At 36.7% G+C, this 17,705-nt stretch overlaps 1 protein-coding gene and 1 long non-coding RNA gene across 2 annotated transcripts; both read left to right on the plus strand.

Moving 5' to 3' along the window:
* Nucleotides 1-206: 206 nt before the first annotated feature.
* Nucleotides 207-5,405, plus strand: LOC139133172 (uncharacterized). The gene is made up of 3 exons (XR_011552543.1): nucleotides 207-344; nucleotides 4,394-4,524; nucleotides 5,219-5,405. It is a non-coding gene; the product is annotated as an uncharacterized lncRNA (long non-coding RNA).
* Nucleotides 5,406-6,515: 1,110 nt separating this feature from the next.
* On the plus strand, nucleotides 6,516-17,438 carry LOC139133173 (uncharacterized). Its single transcript, XM_070699601.1, has 14 exons — nucleotides 6,516-6,767; nucleotides 7,149-7,269; nucleotides 8,170-8,384; nucleotides 9,462-9,708; nucleotides 10,541-10,632; nucleotides 11,166-11,259; nucleotides 11,585-11,676; nucleotides 12,205-12,298; nucleotides 12,638-12,960; nucleotides 13,341-13,449; nucleotides 14,358-14,485; nucleotides 14,691-14,922; nucleotides 15,189-15,280; nucleotides 15,989-17,438. The coding sequence occupies exons 3-14, from the start codon at nucleotides 8,304-8,306 to the stop codon at nucleotides 16,100-16,102; spliced, it is 1,698 nt and encodes a 565-aa protein (XP_070555702.1). The 5' UTR covers nucleotides 6,516-6,767; nucleotides 7,149-7,269; nucleotides 8,170-8,303; the 3' UTR covers nucleotides 16,103-17,438.
* The last annotated feature ends 267 nt before the right edge of the window (nucleotides 17,439-17,705 follow it).

Raw genomic sequence — 17,705 nt, forward strand, 5'->3', positions numbered from 1 at the left:
GTGCTTACAATTGTTGGCTTTCAATGCCTCTAAAGTAGAATGAATAATTAACAAGTAAGAACACATCAATTTTCAGAATAAATGATATATTAATTTTAAGCATGATGAGTTAATGTTCGAAGGACATTGCTCTGTGTTTTCTCAGAGAATGAGAAACTCTGCATGTCACTGTGCGTGTTGTGTCGGTGCTTATATACTGGTAACTTATCAAATGAATGTACGGTGGACAAGCTGGACGGAAAAATCTGTCCAGTAAAGAAGAAGAATCGAGGTGACCTGACGTTTGATTATAGATATGCGTGCATCGTCGATATTTTTATGGCAGCTTTGCCTGAATGTCTACGGTAGGTGTCTATAAATCATTAACGCACTGTAGCATGGTGAAACACAACGGTGATATAGGCAAATAGATAAACTATAAGACGAATACGCGATCTGCAGAAAAATGTACCCATACGTTGAAAAACATTTAACAAAGGAGTAATATTGCTCCTAAGTACAGTAGGGATGATGATTAGAAATACCTAAAGCTGGTTTTTGTTAATATTGTGCAAGAACAAACCTTCCCATTTCTCTTCGACTGAAAACTACTTCATTCAGTTCACCTTTAGTTCACGTTCAAATTACTGGACAACATTCAGTTGTGGCCTAATACTCTAACCCTACAGATGATTTCTCAAAAGAGTTGTATATATAGGGAAAAGTGCAGGACGGATAGTTAATGTGGTAGTACTGATGTTTAATATATAATACAGTATAACAATATGCAAACCTTGTTATTAAGTATGATCACCGACAACAACAGATAAGTGTGGTACCACTGAGGCGGGTGTCGTAAATTGGTAACAGCCATGTACCTGACTAGCCCAGATTACACAAAGAGACTAAATCTGTTTGTAATTCACTAAAGCCACTGAATCACTGATTTGTGTCGACGCAATGAATGCAATGTCTAAGCCACTCGTCATTTACTTGAGCAAAGGACAAGTGCAATATAATATGTCAATTGTACTTAGTCTGTAGGAATTATTAAATGATCTTGCTGAGGGGTGGACCATTTGATATTGGCGGACAGGCTTGGAATATCTCGGAAAAAAGAGATTCCAACATTCAAGTCTCCTGAAAAAGTCCAGCAAAAGATAAGAGAAAAATTAAAAAAGATTTCCAGCGGATATGAATGAAAAAATACTGCACGAACTGATATTTTAAGTTTTGCTTAAAATTTTCGACGGCCCTTGGGCTAACCATTTTTATAATTTTTTTTTATGTGAGCGCGCCCTTCGGGCGCCTTAGTATTTTCATGACACTTTTCATTTTCGGCACATCCTTTAGTTACGACATTTCCATAACACCGAATTCATTATATTTCATGTGATTATGCCTTGATTTGATTGATATTTTAAGTCATAGCTCTGCAGTTGTTTTACATGTGTCTGTTTCGAGTTGAAACATTAGGCAGAATTATTCAAGTGTTGCACTTGTAGGGTTTCTCATCCTTACACCTAAATATATCTTGAAAACTCAATTCAGCTTGCCCACATATAGCTGCAACGTACTGGATATCGCGTGTCGTTTGTCGTACTTTGAAAATGGTGCCATCCTCCTCATTCTCGCACTCATCCCAATATTGAATGTTTCTAGAAGTACTTTTTTCAATTTATAACAACTTAAAGCACAACATTAGTAATGCAATGTGAGGAGGGTTGCACAAGGGTTTAGGGCAAGAATTTGCCGTGAAATAGCCCCACTAATAAATTTCTTTATCATATACCCATGTGATTGCCCATATCGCCTCATCATAGTGACGTTTACAGTAAAATGTCAGCCGTGATGTATCACGGTAAGAGTCGTGTTATGCACGATAAATGTCATCGGTTCTGTGGTATTCCCGAATTTCATTTGCAATTTGATAGTTAAGAACGTAACCAAACACCAGATATAAACTGAAAATGCTCACGTGTTTCATTATATATTGCATTTATTTGTAAATTTGAACCTTTGCAACATGTTTGCAACTTCATTGAAAGTATTATGATCAACATAATGAACAATATTCACTACAGATCAACTCTAAAGGTCATTAAGGATTCAAATAAGTAATTAGCTGAAATAAAAATAATTAATTTCTTTGAGTGCTGTCATTGTATCACCACTTAATGTAGCACGTCTAATTGCCTTTGGTAAAGTCCTTCAAGCTATATATGCCAAACTGTGGAAAGCTTATTAGATATGCAAATTATAAATAAGCTGACATGAAAATGCGAAATGACTTTCAATATTGTACAACAGGTTCATTACAGCCGTCGCATCAGCGGTTCGCCCAGCAATGTTGTTAATAACTCAGCTAATTCACTGGATGTTCTGCAACATACCTAGACAATCAGCTGAATGAAACTTCGTTTACCAAACCCTAGTGTAAACATCTGTAATTTTAGCTAACAAAGTCTTAGCCATACCTCACTGATAAAGATAAGAAGAATGACGTGACAACAAAACGGGTATACACAACGGCCTTTAGTCTTTTCATCAAAACCAGCCTAATCAAACAATTTTAAAAATAACTGGAAAATAATAGAGGCCGATCAAACACTGGCCAAAGTTTTTTTCCAGAAAAACCTATTACAGCATTAAAAAGGAATAAAAACATTAGACATCCTCGTTCAAGCAAAAATCAACACGAAAATACAAATGAACATGAAACAGTCTGACCCACAAATCCCTCAAAGTCCAGACCAGAACATAACAACACTAGCATCTCTCTTTGATGAAAAATCGCTACCATCAAACTTACATGCACGGAAAACAAAACGAATCAAGCGATTGATGAAGGAACCGCACTTTTGGTTCCGAAATACCGTAAGACGAATTATTCTAACATATAACCGGTTTTCTCGGGGACCTAGATCACATGACTAGGGTCAAAGCACTATCAATTTACCAGTGTCTTGCCATGTTTCTCCGTATCATAAAACCACACTGGTCGATTCAAAGGTAGAAAACGATGTGTGAAGTTGCCCCCTCTTTTCTTTATGTTTATAATGTATATTTTATTCCGACTTCCGATCCCATTCAACTTTCCTAATATAAAATGGTTTGATCCAGTATGTATCAATGTATCAGTTTTCGCAATCATGCTGAGCGCTACCGCCACAGCCCATATCCGATGTTTACACTATAGGTTTTGACTCTGAAAAATAACCATACGCTTTTATGAAATTTACGAGGCCTACCAAAAATCAGGTCAAAATTGACCTCGCGCAGCACACGGAGGTATGTAGCCACAGATATCTACGGCGTGTTAAAGTACAAATGCAATGTGGACGTACGTTTAACATGTTTAATAGTAGTTGTGCCAGTCACTTCATCTTCAAGAATTACCACGTCCTTACACGTCCCACATGCCGAACCTATCATCTTAGAAAGGAATTTGTGAGCGGATTAGGGAATACTTGAAGTGAGTACAGCTTGATATACACTTTGCTGCAATATACGAATAAACATTTCATAGGTATTTACATCGTCTGCTCGTATATTTTCGTCACTCAACTGGCTTGCCTAAATATGACTAAACTAGCATGAAAGTTTGTATTTCTTGGGAGTATCTTTACTAGTAATATGCTTTGTGTCAAAAACTTACACGGAAAAGGATCACGAACTTGTACTTGCTGGGTCACACTACGAATCGTAAAGTTTGGTGGCATGGTCTGCACCTTCTCTGTCGTGTATTTAAGAAGTGTAGTCGGATTTTGTGGCGCATTTGTCGTATGTTTATTTTATCAAAAGCCTGATTACTGGTACAGTATGTATTTTTACTTATATGTGATCATAACTTTCAAACCAATAATTTGCCAAGACTCGGCTGCAAAATCGGCTCCCTGAACTGAGCAAAAATAATCCTTTAATGCTGGGTCAAGGTACTCGAAAGCTACAGGAGAAACGAGGATGATTACAAGCTTATCCGTAAAGTTCGGCATAAGGTTTACTGCAAAAGCTTGGAACAAGATTTGGAACTTTAAGCTTTTATAAAGGTTAGTTGTTCCATGGTTTAACAAATGTATGCAAGGACAAGCCTCAGTGAATCTTGGGCGTACCAGTCTTAAATCAACGTCGGCACGCTCAACATTGTACTGAGCTTCGGCGCCAAACTTCATATAACCTTTGACTAAGCTTTGACCAAGGCACTACACATCGCATGTGTAGAAGTAGAGCGATTGTGAAAGTTTTGGGGAAGGAAGAAGAGGGGGAGTGAGAGACAAAGTCGGTAAGGGTGAATCATTGGATATACCCGAAAACACTTGGTAACCGTATGACATCTTCGGATCGTTCAGTATTACCGAAATGCGGAAGACGTTTCTTTTTTATGTTAAGAGAAATGAAAATGTTTCTTTCATAGTCTCATTTTCAGGAGCATCCTTGCCTACACCGTCATTCTCCAGTGACTGGTTGCGAATGAGATCACAGGATGAAAGCCAGTCATACATTGCTATAAATCACAACTTAAATGAATTGCCCATTTTTGTGCAGGTGAGCTTGACCATATGTTCGTTTGAATCTATCAGATACACACATCGAATATTTTTTCTTTACATCACACTCTCGATGTAGTCATGTGTTATATACCACCTTTCACTTTCTAATAAAGAGGATTGAAGACAAACTATTATTTTGTCGTAAAATTGTATCACCGCTTACACTGTTGATCGGGTAACAGTTGGAAGACAGAAACCCAACTTATGTAAACTAAAATCTCATTAAAGTTTGTCAAAGGCAATAATGTTATCCTGCTTTTAATTATTCAAGGCAGTTATTGGTCTATTTTAGAAGTTTGATCAACGGGGTATGTATGGCGCAAGATTTTGACTAGAGTACGACATGTATTCAGTAGCGATGAACGTGCGGATTTAACAGTTGCTTCGGTGGTTTAATTCTAGTATATTATAACAGTATATCGAAAGTCGGGCATGAAACGCTGAAAACGGATTTTTCTGCAAGCGTGAGCTCATGCGCGTACCAACTGAGCTATATTGCGAATATAATACTATTACTTTAACGTCTTGACCAATTAGATTGTTTTTATTTCGCGATCAATATTCTTGTACTAAATAATGTTAAATTGACTACTGTGTTTAAACATTTCTATGTCGGCTATGGGAATTGGATGATGCGTTTTGAGTACACCTTCACACTGCAATTTTCTTGATTTCAATGTTTTAAAAAGGTACACCTGCGTGCGATTGATGGCGCAAATGACGGGTTTATTTTCAATGGAGTTGGATCTGCTCAGCGAGGAGACACTACCAGCAATCCATATGGGGGCGTCGTCTACACATACAATGAAAACTGGGTACGAGTGATGGCGCCTCAGAAAGCAAATCGCTATGCAAGTGGATGTCTGATATATACAGGTGAGAATTCATCCAATACTCTCTCTTCGCCTTTGTAAATGACTTTGCTAAGTTAAGAGCAAACCAACTATGTTATTCGCAAAATATCTTTAGTGTTTTTACAATTAGAATCTTCATCTGGTGTGGCTAAACGATTAATTTCCACGGAGAACATCGTATTTTATTTGTAAAAATGGAAATTAAGTCACTGCATGAATGCATGCATGCACGCACACATGCCTGCATATATTTTTGCACACGTTCATACATTGATTCATAGATGGCTACATACGTAGGTAGGTAGGTAGGTAGGTAGGTAGGTACATACAAACATACATACATACATACATACATACATACATACATGCATGCATGCATGCATGCATACATACATACATACATACATACATACATACATACAACATACATACATATATACATACATACATACATACATACATACATACATACATACATACATACATACATACATACATACATACAGTACGTTTGTTCGGAAACTTGTAAATGTATATCATAGCACTACGCAGGGATTATTATTAGCTGCGTCACACAACAGATTTCACAGAATAACTTTTCTTTGGTAGTGAAATAGCACTTGAAGAAGTGGAATGAAACATGTTATAATACAAGGAAGAACGTTTAATTACTTTTAATGTTATTAACGTGCTGTTGAGAAATTTCTGTCGTGTGTAGATTTGACGACTGCAAGCAATGTTTTTTTTTTAGTTTATTCTTTCTAACATGTTGGCCTGTGTGAGAACAAGGAGCAAAATTAATACCCCAAATTGATAATTCCTGTGCTTGAACATAAATACAGGGAGCTGGACGAAGTGCGATATGTTGAGAGCGAAGTTGACGCTGCTTTACAACAAGTTAAAAGTTTGCGTCTTACTTAAACATTAATTTGTTCAAGCGAAGGATATTGCACTAGTCCTTTTGTCCGTCAATGAGACGGCCATATCCCTTTCAAGTTCGCCAAAATATAGAGAAGTATCTGTACAGAGAATTTGTGGCTCCAATATGTCGAAGGCGTACAATTTATCGAACACATGGACAGTGACAAATGCATTACACATGTGCATTGATCAGCGGTCTCCTAAACTCTAGGCGGTCGGCATTGGGGTTATCCCCATAAACAATGCAGTCACGACGGCGAGGTCAAAGTTGAAGTCTGGATAAGTGACAGCTTTCCATCGCCTGGATTTACGTCAGACTGGTTTTCATTTAGTTCTAACCAAAAAGAAAACTCTTTTAAAGAGGTAGAGCACAATCTTGGACGGCAGCCATCGATGGTCCGCGTCCAATACCAAGATACTAACCCATCGCCTGCTGACATCGGATTCACCTCAGATGGTTTTGGTAAGCCTTTGAGTTAATGTAAATCGTTTTCGGATATAGAAACTACTTATTTCTTGGCTTAATAACAGCCTAGATTTCTAACAGCGTATCAAACTCTTCCTTCTGTCGAACTTTAAATTTCATCTTTCAAAGCACCTTTTGTTAAATCGTACATTCGCAAAAATTTATGTGACCATAGTCGGCCGATTGAATACTCATTAAAGGCTCAAAATAATTCGACAGATCTCTATGGGACAAATATTACTTTCTACTCAGTTTAAATAATGCCATTATGACCATTAAGCTGTCATCGCCTGCTCACGTTACACTCTGGTTAATATCTGCGTGCCTTATTTCCCAGTTTGTTTTTGCTGACCTTTCTAACAAATCGTTGTAATGCAGGGTCTGCCCAATGTGATGACGATATTGATTCCAAGGAGTACGGTGGTATAGTATTTGCGTACAGACAGGGCAGTCGTCCGAATATGGGCTCCTAGTTCTACGAAGTCCGAGAAATTTCGGGGTAAGACCTAGCGTTCACTTTCACGAGTGAAAATTGCGTTGATTAGAGAGATAAGGTTTTTATTTGCCGCCTTCTTTGTTGCACAATATTCAACTGTAGGTCGACTTGGAGAGGTTTGCAGTTAGATCGAATGACTACAGGGAAGAGCACGAACTTTGGATATTCTTTTGGTTATAGCTATGATATTCCAATAGAAAACTGTATTTGGTAAATGGTCTCATCTCCATTTACTAGACACTTTAACAGCGCAGTTTGCGGTTTCAGGTTTGTTACTAAATGTAACGGCACGCGCGTGACATCGGACACTACTGCTTGAAATTCGGACACATTTTGTTGTTGCATGCGTGGATGTTGTTGCAGCTTGTAGTGTGAGTCATAAATTAGTGTAGCTTTTAATATCCATTGATACACTAGCAGGCTTTACTACGCCATTTGCGAACAGCACTTGTGCAACCTCTGATCATTTGACCACCACCTGCTTTTATCGACAAATGTTGATAGAATCGGTCGGTTGACATCTCGCAACATTATAACGTGAAAGAAAGAAAGAAAGTATATCGTGGGACGTCAGTTGACTGATTTAATGCTCTGATAAGGTCAACACGGTAGCTCATTTGATAGTGTTTATGGACTAAGAGCAATATTTCGTCGAGTGATCAAAAGTTGCATTTAAAGTGTCGAGTAAACGGAGAGGAGAGTTCTTTCTTGAAAGTATGGCTGACATCATCAAAAGGATACCTGAATTTCGTGCTTTCCCCTGTGGTATGACATAGCCACTCGAATGATCATATATCGGCGAAATGACAATGAACGGAAAGAAAACGTGAACAATAAAGTGCAATAGAATTGTTATCATCCTTTAAAATCACATGGAGCAACAGACTGCCATTCCAATTACAGGTCACTTATTTTTTGCTGGAAGTGGTTGGGGCAATGGAGTAAACAACACAGCTTTTGATGACGGTATCGTCAGAGTTATTGTCTGGGCTGGCGATTTCCCCGATCCAGATTTCAAAACGAACGGCTACGCACTAATGGGCGTTGAAAGTGGTCATCCCACGTACCTAACATTTGAAATACCACCAGGTGTCATCGAAGGGTTTCTACTTCTCGAGGTAAGTCACAAGTGACTAGATATTGGATCTCTTGTTGCCAGGTGGTCTGTTCTGCACGGCGAAGGTGTTGATGAACTATGAAGTTACATGTGATGTTAATTTTGCTCATTTATTCACATAGAATTGATGACCTTTCTGCTGAAAGAACATTATGACGGGGCCTGCTGAGAAAAATCCAAGTCTTCCGACAAAAAAGTTCTATTTCTAATAACGATTAGCGAAACAAATTCATCTTCTTGTTTTACTTCCCAAGGCATGTGACATTTACTGTATGGCCTATCCAAAGTTAAGTTCACCAATGTTGTCAGCAACCATGTTCATAATTCACCTGCTGGCAATGTGACAAACCCAATTCTATGATACAGTTCGTTTGGTCAAGCATGTTCGAGTGAGCATTTGTTATACAATACTTTTCAATTTATAACTTGAACAGGCTGACCAACTGTTTGGTATTTTTTCTCCTCTTTCGGTTAGTATAGAGTTCTACTTGGCTACACAAATATTGTATAAAAGCTGTTACGTTGTCACCGACACAGAGTCAAGCGGCCTGGCCATAGGTTGAGCAGGACATTTTCCATCATCTCACAAGACAGATAACTTATACATGGATGAGTTGCATAACATGGAACTAAATGAGTGCAGTTTTGTTGATAAAATAATGAGGACATCATACAGGCATAAGCTCTAAATATACAAAATTTCAAAAGGGATTGGTTGTACTCAAACTCCGCTCGATATTCAAAGTTGATATTCAGGATTACATTTGTGTCATATGCTGTGCAGGATGCGTTACTCACTGAAAATAACTGAACCTGAATGGTGATAAGGTAGGCTAATGACATATTATATGTCAATAATATTTCTGCACCAAAACGGCTGCCAAAAGAAGACATACCCCAAATTGTTAAAAATATATCTTTTTTTGTTATTTATTTGCGATAAATACAACGTAAGGGTGAAAGGGCCGGCGTTTGAGGTCATACTTCGCCTTACCGCATGCTACTCGCGATAAGCGCAATAATTGCAGCGGGCACGTCTTCGTTGTCTTTGTTTTGTTTGAAAAAAAAACCAACACAGGTACTTGCTGTGAATGGAAGGAACGAAGGTTTCTCGTTCGAAGGGGTCGGTGCTCAGCAAGTCTGCTCTCCACGTGAGATGAATTATGGTGGTATTATATATGCATACAACGACAGCTATGTAAGAGTTTGGGCACCGTCAACTGGACCCGTCATTAGAGTGGGCGACGGTTGGGGTAAGCAACCCGGAGAAGGAGACGCAGACTTTGTAAATGTAACAGTGAAAGTCTACCGTGCTGGTGTGGAAGGTAAGAATAAACGTGATTAATTGTATTTGTGTAATTGGATATGGGATTATCACAGATCCTTCCTGACAAAACAAGGTTCATGCCGGGCCTGACTTTTATGACAAATTGAATCGAGCGGTTGTTTAAATTTTAGATTATTTGCAGAATGTATCATCATCTTAAGATACCTAAACAAATTTGACACATAATTACACAACTCTCACTGAGATAAACAATCACTGGACGTATGACTGATGAAGACAAATTACATGGAAAACGATTGGAACTAATTTGGGATAATTGGATTTTCATATTTTTTAAATTTCGCAAAAGTGTTAGGTGCCAGAAAATTGAATGTTGCAATAATACAAATTACTCATAAAAAACAAGTGTGTAATGTAAAAAGAAAAGCAGATGAGATTACATTTGTAGAATAAATCAGCATTACTTAACCATCCAATTATCCCAAATAAGTTCAAATAGTGTTATGGCTAGAAAATACCCCAGAGAAACATTATTCCAAGGGTTAATTTGCAAATCTGTACAACAATTATCAAATATCTTGTAACCTTGCCCTACATTTAGATAGGTCAATTCCTGGGAAGTCGCACTTTTGATCTCAAAATCAATAGTTTTCGTCATACAATCGAAAATTATTTTGACATCCGCCAGCATGCTCATTTCACATGTGCACCTTATGAAAGCAACTCCAACTTATGAACTATACAGATTGTAAACCCTGCACACTTTGCTCGTCAAAAAAACACAAAATGTTCTGACTATCCCCTTAATAGCTTTTGCTGAGAAAGTTACAGTAAAATTAAAATGTTGCACTACCGCATTTTTCACATAGGTACGACAGCTACGCCTGCGTTAACAGCAACCGATACATTAGCAAATGGGCAGAGTACACATTCCCAATTAACTACAGGGACGCCAATAAAGGTAATAAGATAAGTAAATTAATTTGCAGTGTGCTCAAACGTGCCGAGTGTGCAATTAAGATACTAGTAATACTGACGTTTACTTAAAACATTAATCAGAGTCAGTAAGGCACTACATAGACGCCAAGTTCAGGTTCCGTGATGTGCTTGTCGGTTTGGAAGTTTTTACTTAATTTTTTGTATCCAAGTAATCACAGTAAATATATAAGCGAATTCAGTGCAACAAGCATTTAGGATTATTGCTGCAGTGCCTTGCTGGACCAACGAAAGATTTCAGAAAAAAAAACACTTTTGTAAACATCACTTTTCTATTGATGAATTTCTTGGGACCAGTTTAGAATTTTGTAAATTGTAATCAGGACAGTATGAAGAGCAAGTGATTCTTAGCAGCAATTATAAACCAAATTTGCTATACGTTAATCTCTTTAACGCGATATTAATAATATATATATTTCGTTATATGGTGCTCAGTCACTATCCTTGGAAGGTGCAACATGTTTGTTGCAATAACGTTTCGTATATTGTACTCTTCAGATAACTGACGGAATGCTCGATATACTAGACCAAACCAAAAATTTCGTAAATGTAAATTCTTCAACGATGGATCAGAAGGTTACGCTTGGCAAAGGTATGTAAATTGTGAAACTGTAACCAACCGGGAAGAAAATATAAACGTTTTCACATATTACTTTAAAAGAACAAATCTAATCTAGTCGCTACTGGTGTTTATGGCGCGAATATTTCCCGATTCTGAAATTTAAGTTTCATATACCATTATTATATGAACGGCTCTTGTACGTTTTGGAAGAATAGTACACCATGTTCACGTGGTTCAGTTTTAAAGTGTTCAATGCCAAAAACCAAAACACAAAATGTTTTGACTATTCCCTTGATAGCTTTTGCTGAGAAATTATTTGTAAATTAAATGTTGTACTGCTACATTTTTCACATAGGTACGACAGCGACGCCCGCATTAAAGGAAACCGATACATTGGCAAATAGGCAGAGTACACATTCCCAATTAACTACAGGGACGCCAATAAAGGTAAAAAAGATAAGTACATTAATTTGCAGTGTGCTCAAACGTGCCAAGTGTGCAATTAAGATAATACTGACGTTTAATTAAAACATTAAGCAGAGTCAGTAAGGCACTACATTGACGCCAAGTTCAGATTCCGTGATGTGCTTGTCGGTTTGGAAGTTTTTACTTAATTTTTTTGTATCGAAGTAATCACAGTTAATGTATAAGCGAATTCAGTGCAACAAGCATGTAGGATTATTGCTGCAGTGCCTTGCTGGACCAACGAAAGATTTCAGAAAATACACTTTCGTAAATATCACTTTTCTATTGATGATTTTCTTGGGACCAGTTTAGCATTTTGTAAATTGAAATATTGGACAGTATGGAAGAACAAGTGGGTCTTGGCAGAAATTATAAACAAAGATTTGCTAAACGTAAATCTCTTTAACGCGATATTAATAATATCTTTATTTCGTCATATGGTGCTCAGTCACTATCCTTGGAAGGTGCAAAATGTTTGCTGCAATAACGTTTCATATTTGTACTCTTCAGATAACTGACGGAATGCTCGATATACTAGACCAAACCAAAAATTTCGTGAATGTAAATTCTTCAACGATGGATAAGAAGGTTGCACTTGGCAAAGGTATGTAAATGTGAAACTGTAACCAACAGGGAAAAAAATATAAACGTTTTCACATATTACTTTAAAAGAACAAATCTAATCAAGTCGCTACTGGTATTTATGGCGCGAATATTTCCCGATTCTGATTTTATATGAACGGCTCTTGTACGTTTTGGATGAATAGTACACCATATTCATGTGGTTCAGTTTTAAAGTATTCAATGACACATGTTTGGATCATAGGGGTTGGCAAGGTATGAAAAGGTTTATCAATTTCTTTTTAACGTCTCATCAAATCTAAAAACCAGTCGAGGTTATTATTTAAGCAATTACACACACTTTGTCTATCATTAAACACAGATGTTCTTCGTAACATGGAGAGAGTACTATTAACAACTCGAAACGACCAATTCGTTGAACAAACGGAAAACCAAACCAAGGTTTTGACAACGACAATTATTTCTATCGTGAAGTTGCTGTCAAAGTTTATTCTTTCGGGGAAGTATCCTATCAGCGGCTCGCTTGCACTTAATACGTCAGCGTTTGTCTTGTACCTGGAAAGTGATTCGCCCGATGTAGTCTGTGACAGGGCAATCATGCTTCTACATGGAAGCGGCTTTTACGTCCCGCCAGCTAACAGTATCTTCCAAAGCCCTGTTCCATGGGAGAACATTTCTGTTATTGTAAGTTTTATGTTAATACGTTTGTTACTTCGCCAATAATTTTGTTGTGTTTTACATCATTGCTTTCAGGAATCTGGAACCTATTGTGAAAAGCCTCAGATTCCTTGTAACGAGAGACCGAAATTAATGTATATTTTTCAAAATATATAGCATAGTGACACCATATTCAAGCATTACATATGACTACAAATTTCTGCCTAAGTTTAAATATAGGTTATACATCATACACCCCTCTCTTTGGAAAAACACACAAAGAGAAGTGTTTTGATTATCTTGAAGAATGAAACACTAACTTACGATTATCCCCTGCAGTTTGCAACATCGATACTTCGTCAACCTTAACCCAGTACGCCTAGAAATAATCTTTTTGCTTGTTTCAGATATTCCAAATGATTTCAACGTATCGTTACACAACACAGGGACATTCAGGACCGACAACCGAGCTGCTAATTTTGGAATTCCTTGACCCTTCTTTCGATGAAATTCAAGGTAAACTGTTTTCTATCATTCGTATGGCGGGAAACGTAAACCATGTCAACTACTCACACTTGAATCCTATAAGTCATGATTTTGCGACGTTACATCAATCGATCACCATCATATGAGATACTAAAATATCTTTAGAGGAAGTTGACCAAATTGTGATCTCTCAGGATATAAAAAACCGGCTGACCAGACTTCAGCATGCGAAAGTGTATTAAAATTGAGTGGTATGGTATTTACTGGGAAAAAATCTCGAGCACAAATACTGGTAGGAGGTGCGATTGATTCGAGCAAGCCTGGTTGGAAAGAATCTATGTAGGTAAAAGTTGGAATGAAGTATACATAGTGATACAATTCCTTGGAAATAAAAACTTATATCTAATTCTCCCGTCACGCAAATGTGATAAAACTTGCCAAATATCGTATTAACTTTTAAATTGTCTGTTTCAATGCCTCTTGTGACATGGAATATCAAGGTTATAAATCGAAGATTTAATCTGAAAAACTCGAGTAAATATACCCTTTTTGAAGTACTCCTCGATCTCTTCTAGATATTTTCACAAATCCTATTTCTGACATGGCTATGCATACTCATTTTCCCTGTGAAACTCGATCTTGTAAATATGATTATTAACCATGTCCATATCCATGTCTGCACCTTGCTTGGCTGTAAGCTAGTCGACGTAAACGTTGCTAGAAAATGTGAATGCGTTTGAAATGTTCTCGCTTTTATGCAGAATATACTTAAATACACTATGGATAACGATTTAATGAACATGTATGCCTTAAGTTGTGTAGCGTGGATTAATTACAAATAATAAATTTCCATGCTAATGATGAAGAATATAATTATAATTATCAATCCTCATAATATTGGACCTTATTCAAAACATATCCGGTATATTTATCCACAGTGAACAACGTATCCTCAGAGTTTGGGATATACTTTGGCAATCTGGGTGTCTCTCTCGTCGATGGAACTATGGTTGGAGAAGAAAGTTTCGCCAGCGAATTAAAACGGGTTTCTCGATGGATTCTCAGGGTATGGGTGCTTTTATTGCAAATCATGATGTCAAGGTATAGTGGATATACAAACCAAGGCAAGAAAGCAAACACTGTAAACTTGAGCAAATTTTGCATCTATTGTACAGAGGTATCAACTGGCACGAACTTATAGGAAAACGAAGTTTTTAAGGATTATACAAATTTGATCATAATCAGTATTATTGCCTATTTCTATCTTCCAGAATCTAAGGTCATACCATGCCCTTAAGATCGTTTTCCATAGTTCAGAAACTTTGAATGGGAACACCACCGTATTCATGTCGAAAGGGGACTGTAGCGATATCGACAATTACTATGACAATGGGACCTTCTCGGCCACCATTAAATTCAAGGGAAATACGGCTAATCTGTTCATCCCTGAATATATGATGGCACAGCAGGGAAATTATTGTCTCTCATGCAAACTGAATACCAGTGAGTATAAGTGCTAAAGTACAATAGATTGGCATTACCAAACAGACATTTAAGCATCGATGTGGTACATTACCTTATAAATTATTATCCTTATCAAAAGACAACTAAATACTTCTAAAAAAATTTAAGATCCTAGTGCTAGATACAAGCCCACAATAATCAGTTTTGCAATACATTTAATCGGCATAATCTTAGATAAGTTAAAGTTATCAAACTATTACAACACAACTTTCCATCATACTGGAATTCACTTTCTTTCTCATTAGATACAGGGTCGCATTTTACGTTGGTCGTGACACAGCATAAATGCAGCTTTTGGGAAGAGCAAAACGGTACTTGGGATACTAATGGTTGTAGAGTAAGTTAAACAATTATCATTATGTTCAAATTCACCAGTATCTTATTCCCATTGAATATAGATTTCATCATCAAAATTTGATCTCTCCATCCTCGTTTATTCATTCATTCATTCATTCATTCATTCATTCATTCATTCATTCATTCATTCATTCATTCATTCATTCATTCATTCATTCATTCATTCATTCATTCATTCTATCAATCGTTCATTCATTCAATCCATTTTGTACATTAAGGGACGACTGCATTAACTTGCATGGTACCTGAAACCCGAGTCCTTGCCTGACCAACTCGGGTGACAAACAGAAGACTCTTAATCCCCAAGGTGTGAATGTTCCATTGTTATGTTTACCTAATCCAGCTGGTGCCATTGTAGTGCCATTGTAGAAAAGGCAGGTCTGTGAAATCGATCCTCTAGCGAAGTAGGGTATTCCTAAGTTAATGGAGCCTTCCTGTAATGATTTGTGTATCGATAAATTCATTCGTCCATTCATTCATTCCCTTATTGTAGGCTTTGCAAGCCACTATGAGTTCATAAAATCACGTTACACTTATTGAACGAGTTAAGAAGATATTACACGATAGCATAAAAGCGTTGCAATAAATTAATTTAATGTAAATCAGTTAGCTTGAGAGACTCGGTGCATACATTGATATAGATATACGAGATCTTCACTTGTTTACATTTATGCTTATTTTGTTTAAGGTTTCGTCAAAGTCAAACATCAATTCTACAGTGTGCCTCTGCAATCATCTCACGGCATTTACCTCGGAGTCCACGATCGGAACCAAGAAGAAACAAACCTTGCAAGTTCAGTAAAAAAGCGCCCTCAAGTGAGAGAATTCGCTAATGGAGACGAGTTTATACTTTTATCGTCATTTATTATCTATTTATTATTAAGCGTTGATTTCCTTGTGCAATTACACATTTTTGTCATCGACAGATTTTAAAAGAGAACATTTTAAACAATCTGAATGATTAATTTGTAGTTGTCTTATATATGGAGTAAAAATGCATTTTAATAAATATTTTATGACAATAGCATTAAAAGCTAGATATTTACAGTAGGAAATATTTGCGATTTAACCAACGAGAAAACTAACCTAGATAACTGAGGAAATCAAAAAAATAAAATAAATTCCCACTTTATCGAAATCTCCCTGCATTATTTCATTGTGCAATTATTTGCATTATTGCGTTCAACTATTTGGGAATTTTAATCGATACAATACACATACTACATTATTTAAGATGGCAAAAACTCTTACGTTACATAAATGTTCAGATGATATTTTAAAAATCGAAGTAGAATGTAATGTGATAGTATCTATTTTATATTATTTGTTATGTAAAAGATAGCCAAGAAATACAAGTTCATGGCGCAAATGGTTTATGACTGAATTTACAAAGGGATATGATTTGCTTTCTGTAGAAAAATTATTATTCATATCACGCGGGTTTTAGAACACAACCTTCCACAATTCTCTGTAACATAAAAACAACGAAAGATTTCAGAAGACACACTTTTGTAAATACCACTTCTCTATTAATGGATTTCTTGATACAAATTACATCGGACTCGAAAAGGCACTTTGAAATAACAAACAGGACAGAAAAAATGATGCCCGCTTATTTGTACAAAGAAATGCTCTTTGTGCCTATACTGAGTCAGCGGCTGACCGATTTATGAACTCACACTTTCAGATCTTTCAATCAAGAGTGAAAGATTGCCGATCAGCGATCACCGAGTCCGTCTTATTGAAAAAATACAATTATTTTCCTGTTTAACCACGTGACCTTAATGCCCAAGCTCTTCTGAATATGTAGAATGGTTTGAAGTTATATTGACCTTTCTGCTCAACCACCCCTTGGCACGTTTAAACATTTGTTTTTTTTCATAATATTTTTTTAACCATGTCAATTTCCTACCAAGTCGTCAAAACCGTAAAAGCAGCACACACTGGGCGATACAGTCCGCTTTATTAAAATTTAGGGTTTCCATCGCATATGTATTTAGGTTAGCTGAAAGAATTCATTTATTGTCTTGCATTGCCATATCAAATCAAGCTCAAGACATCCACTTTCTTATCAAGCTTAACTTAGTGAAGTGATCTAGAACTTTTCATCAAGATGTAATAAACGCTTTATCAATTGATGTCAATCCTGTGTTGATATTTTGTACGAGTCTCATGCATGTAAGTATGCGCTTTACAAAAAAACATAAAATAAAATTAACAAAAAAAGTTTAGTACAAAAACTCATCAGTTTAAATTAGGTAAACAGAAAAGTTTTAAACTGAGTTTTAAAAGATCCGATTTATACCGGCGGAACTGTTTTTAAACTCAAGAGACCGTGACCGAGCTCCATCATTTTGGACCTGTGACAGAGGAAACCCGTTCACCATTAGCAGAGGTTGCAAAAC

The sequence above is a fragment of the Ptychodera flava genome, chromosome 5 (genome assembly GCF_041260155.1).
Source record: "Ptychodera flava strain L36383 chromosome 5, AS_Pfla_20210202, whole genome shotgun sequence".
NCBI classification, from domain to species: Eukaryota; Metazoa; Hemichordata; class Enteropneusta; family Ptychoderidae; genus Ptychodera; species Ptychodera flava.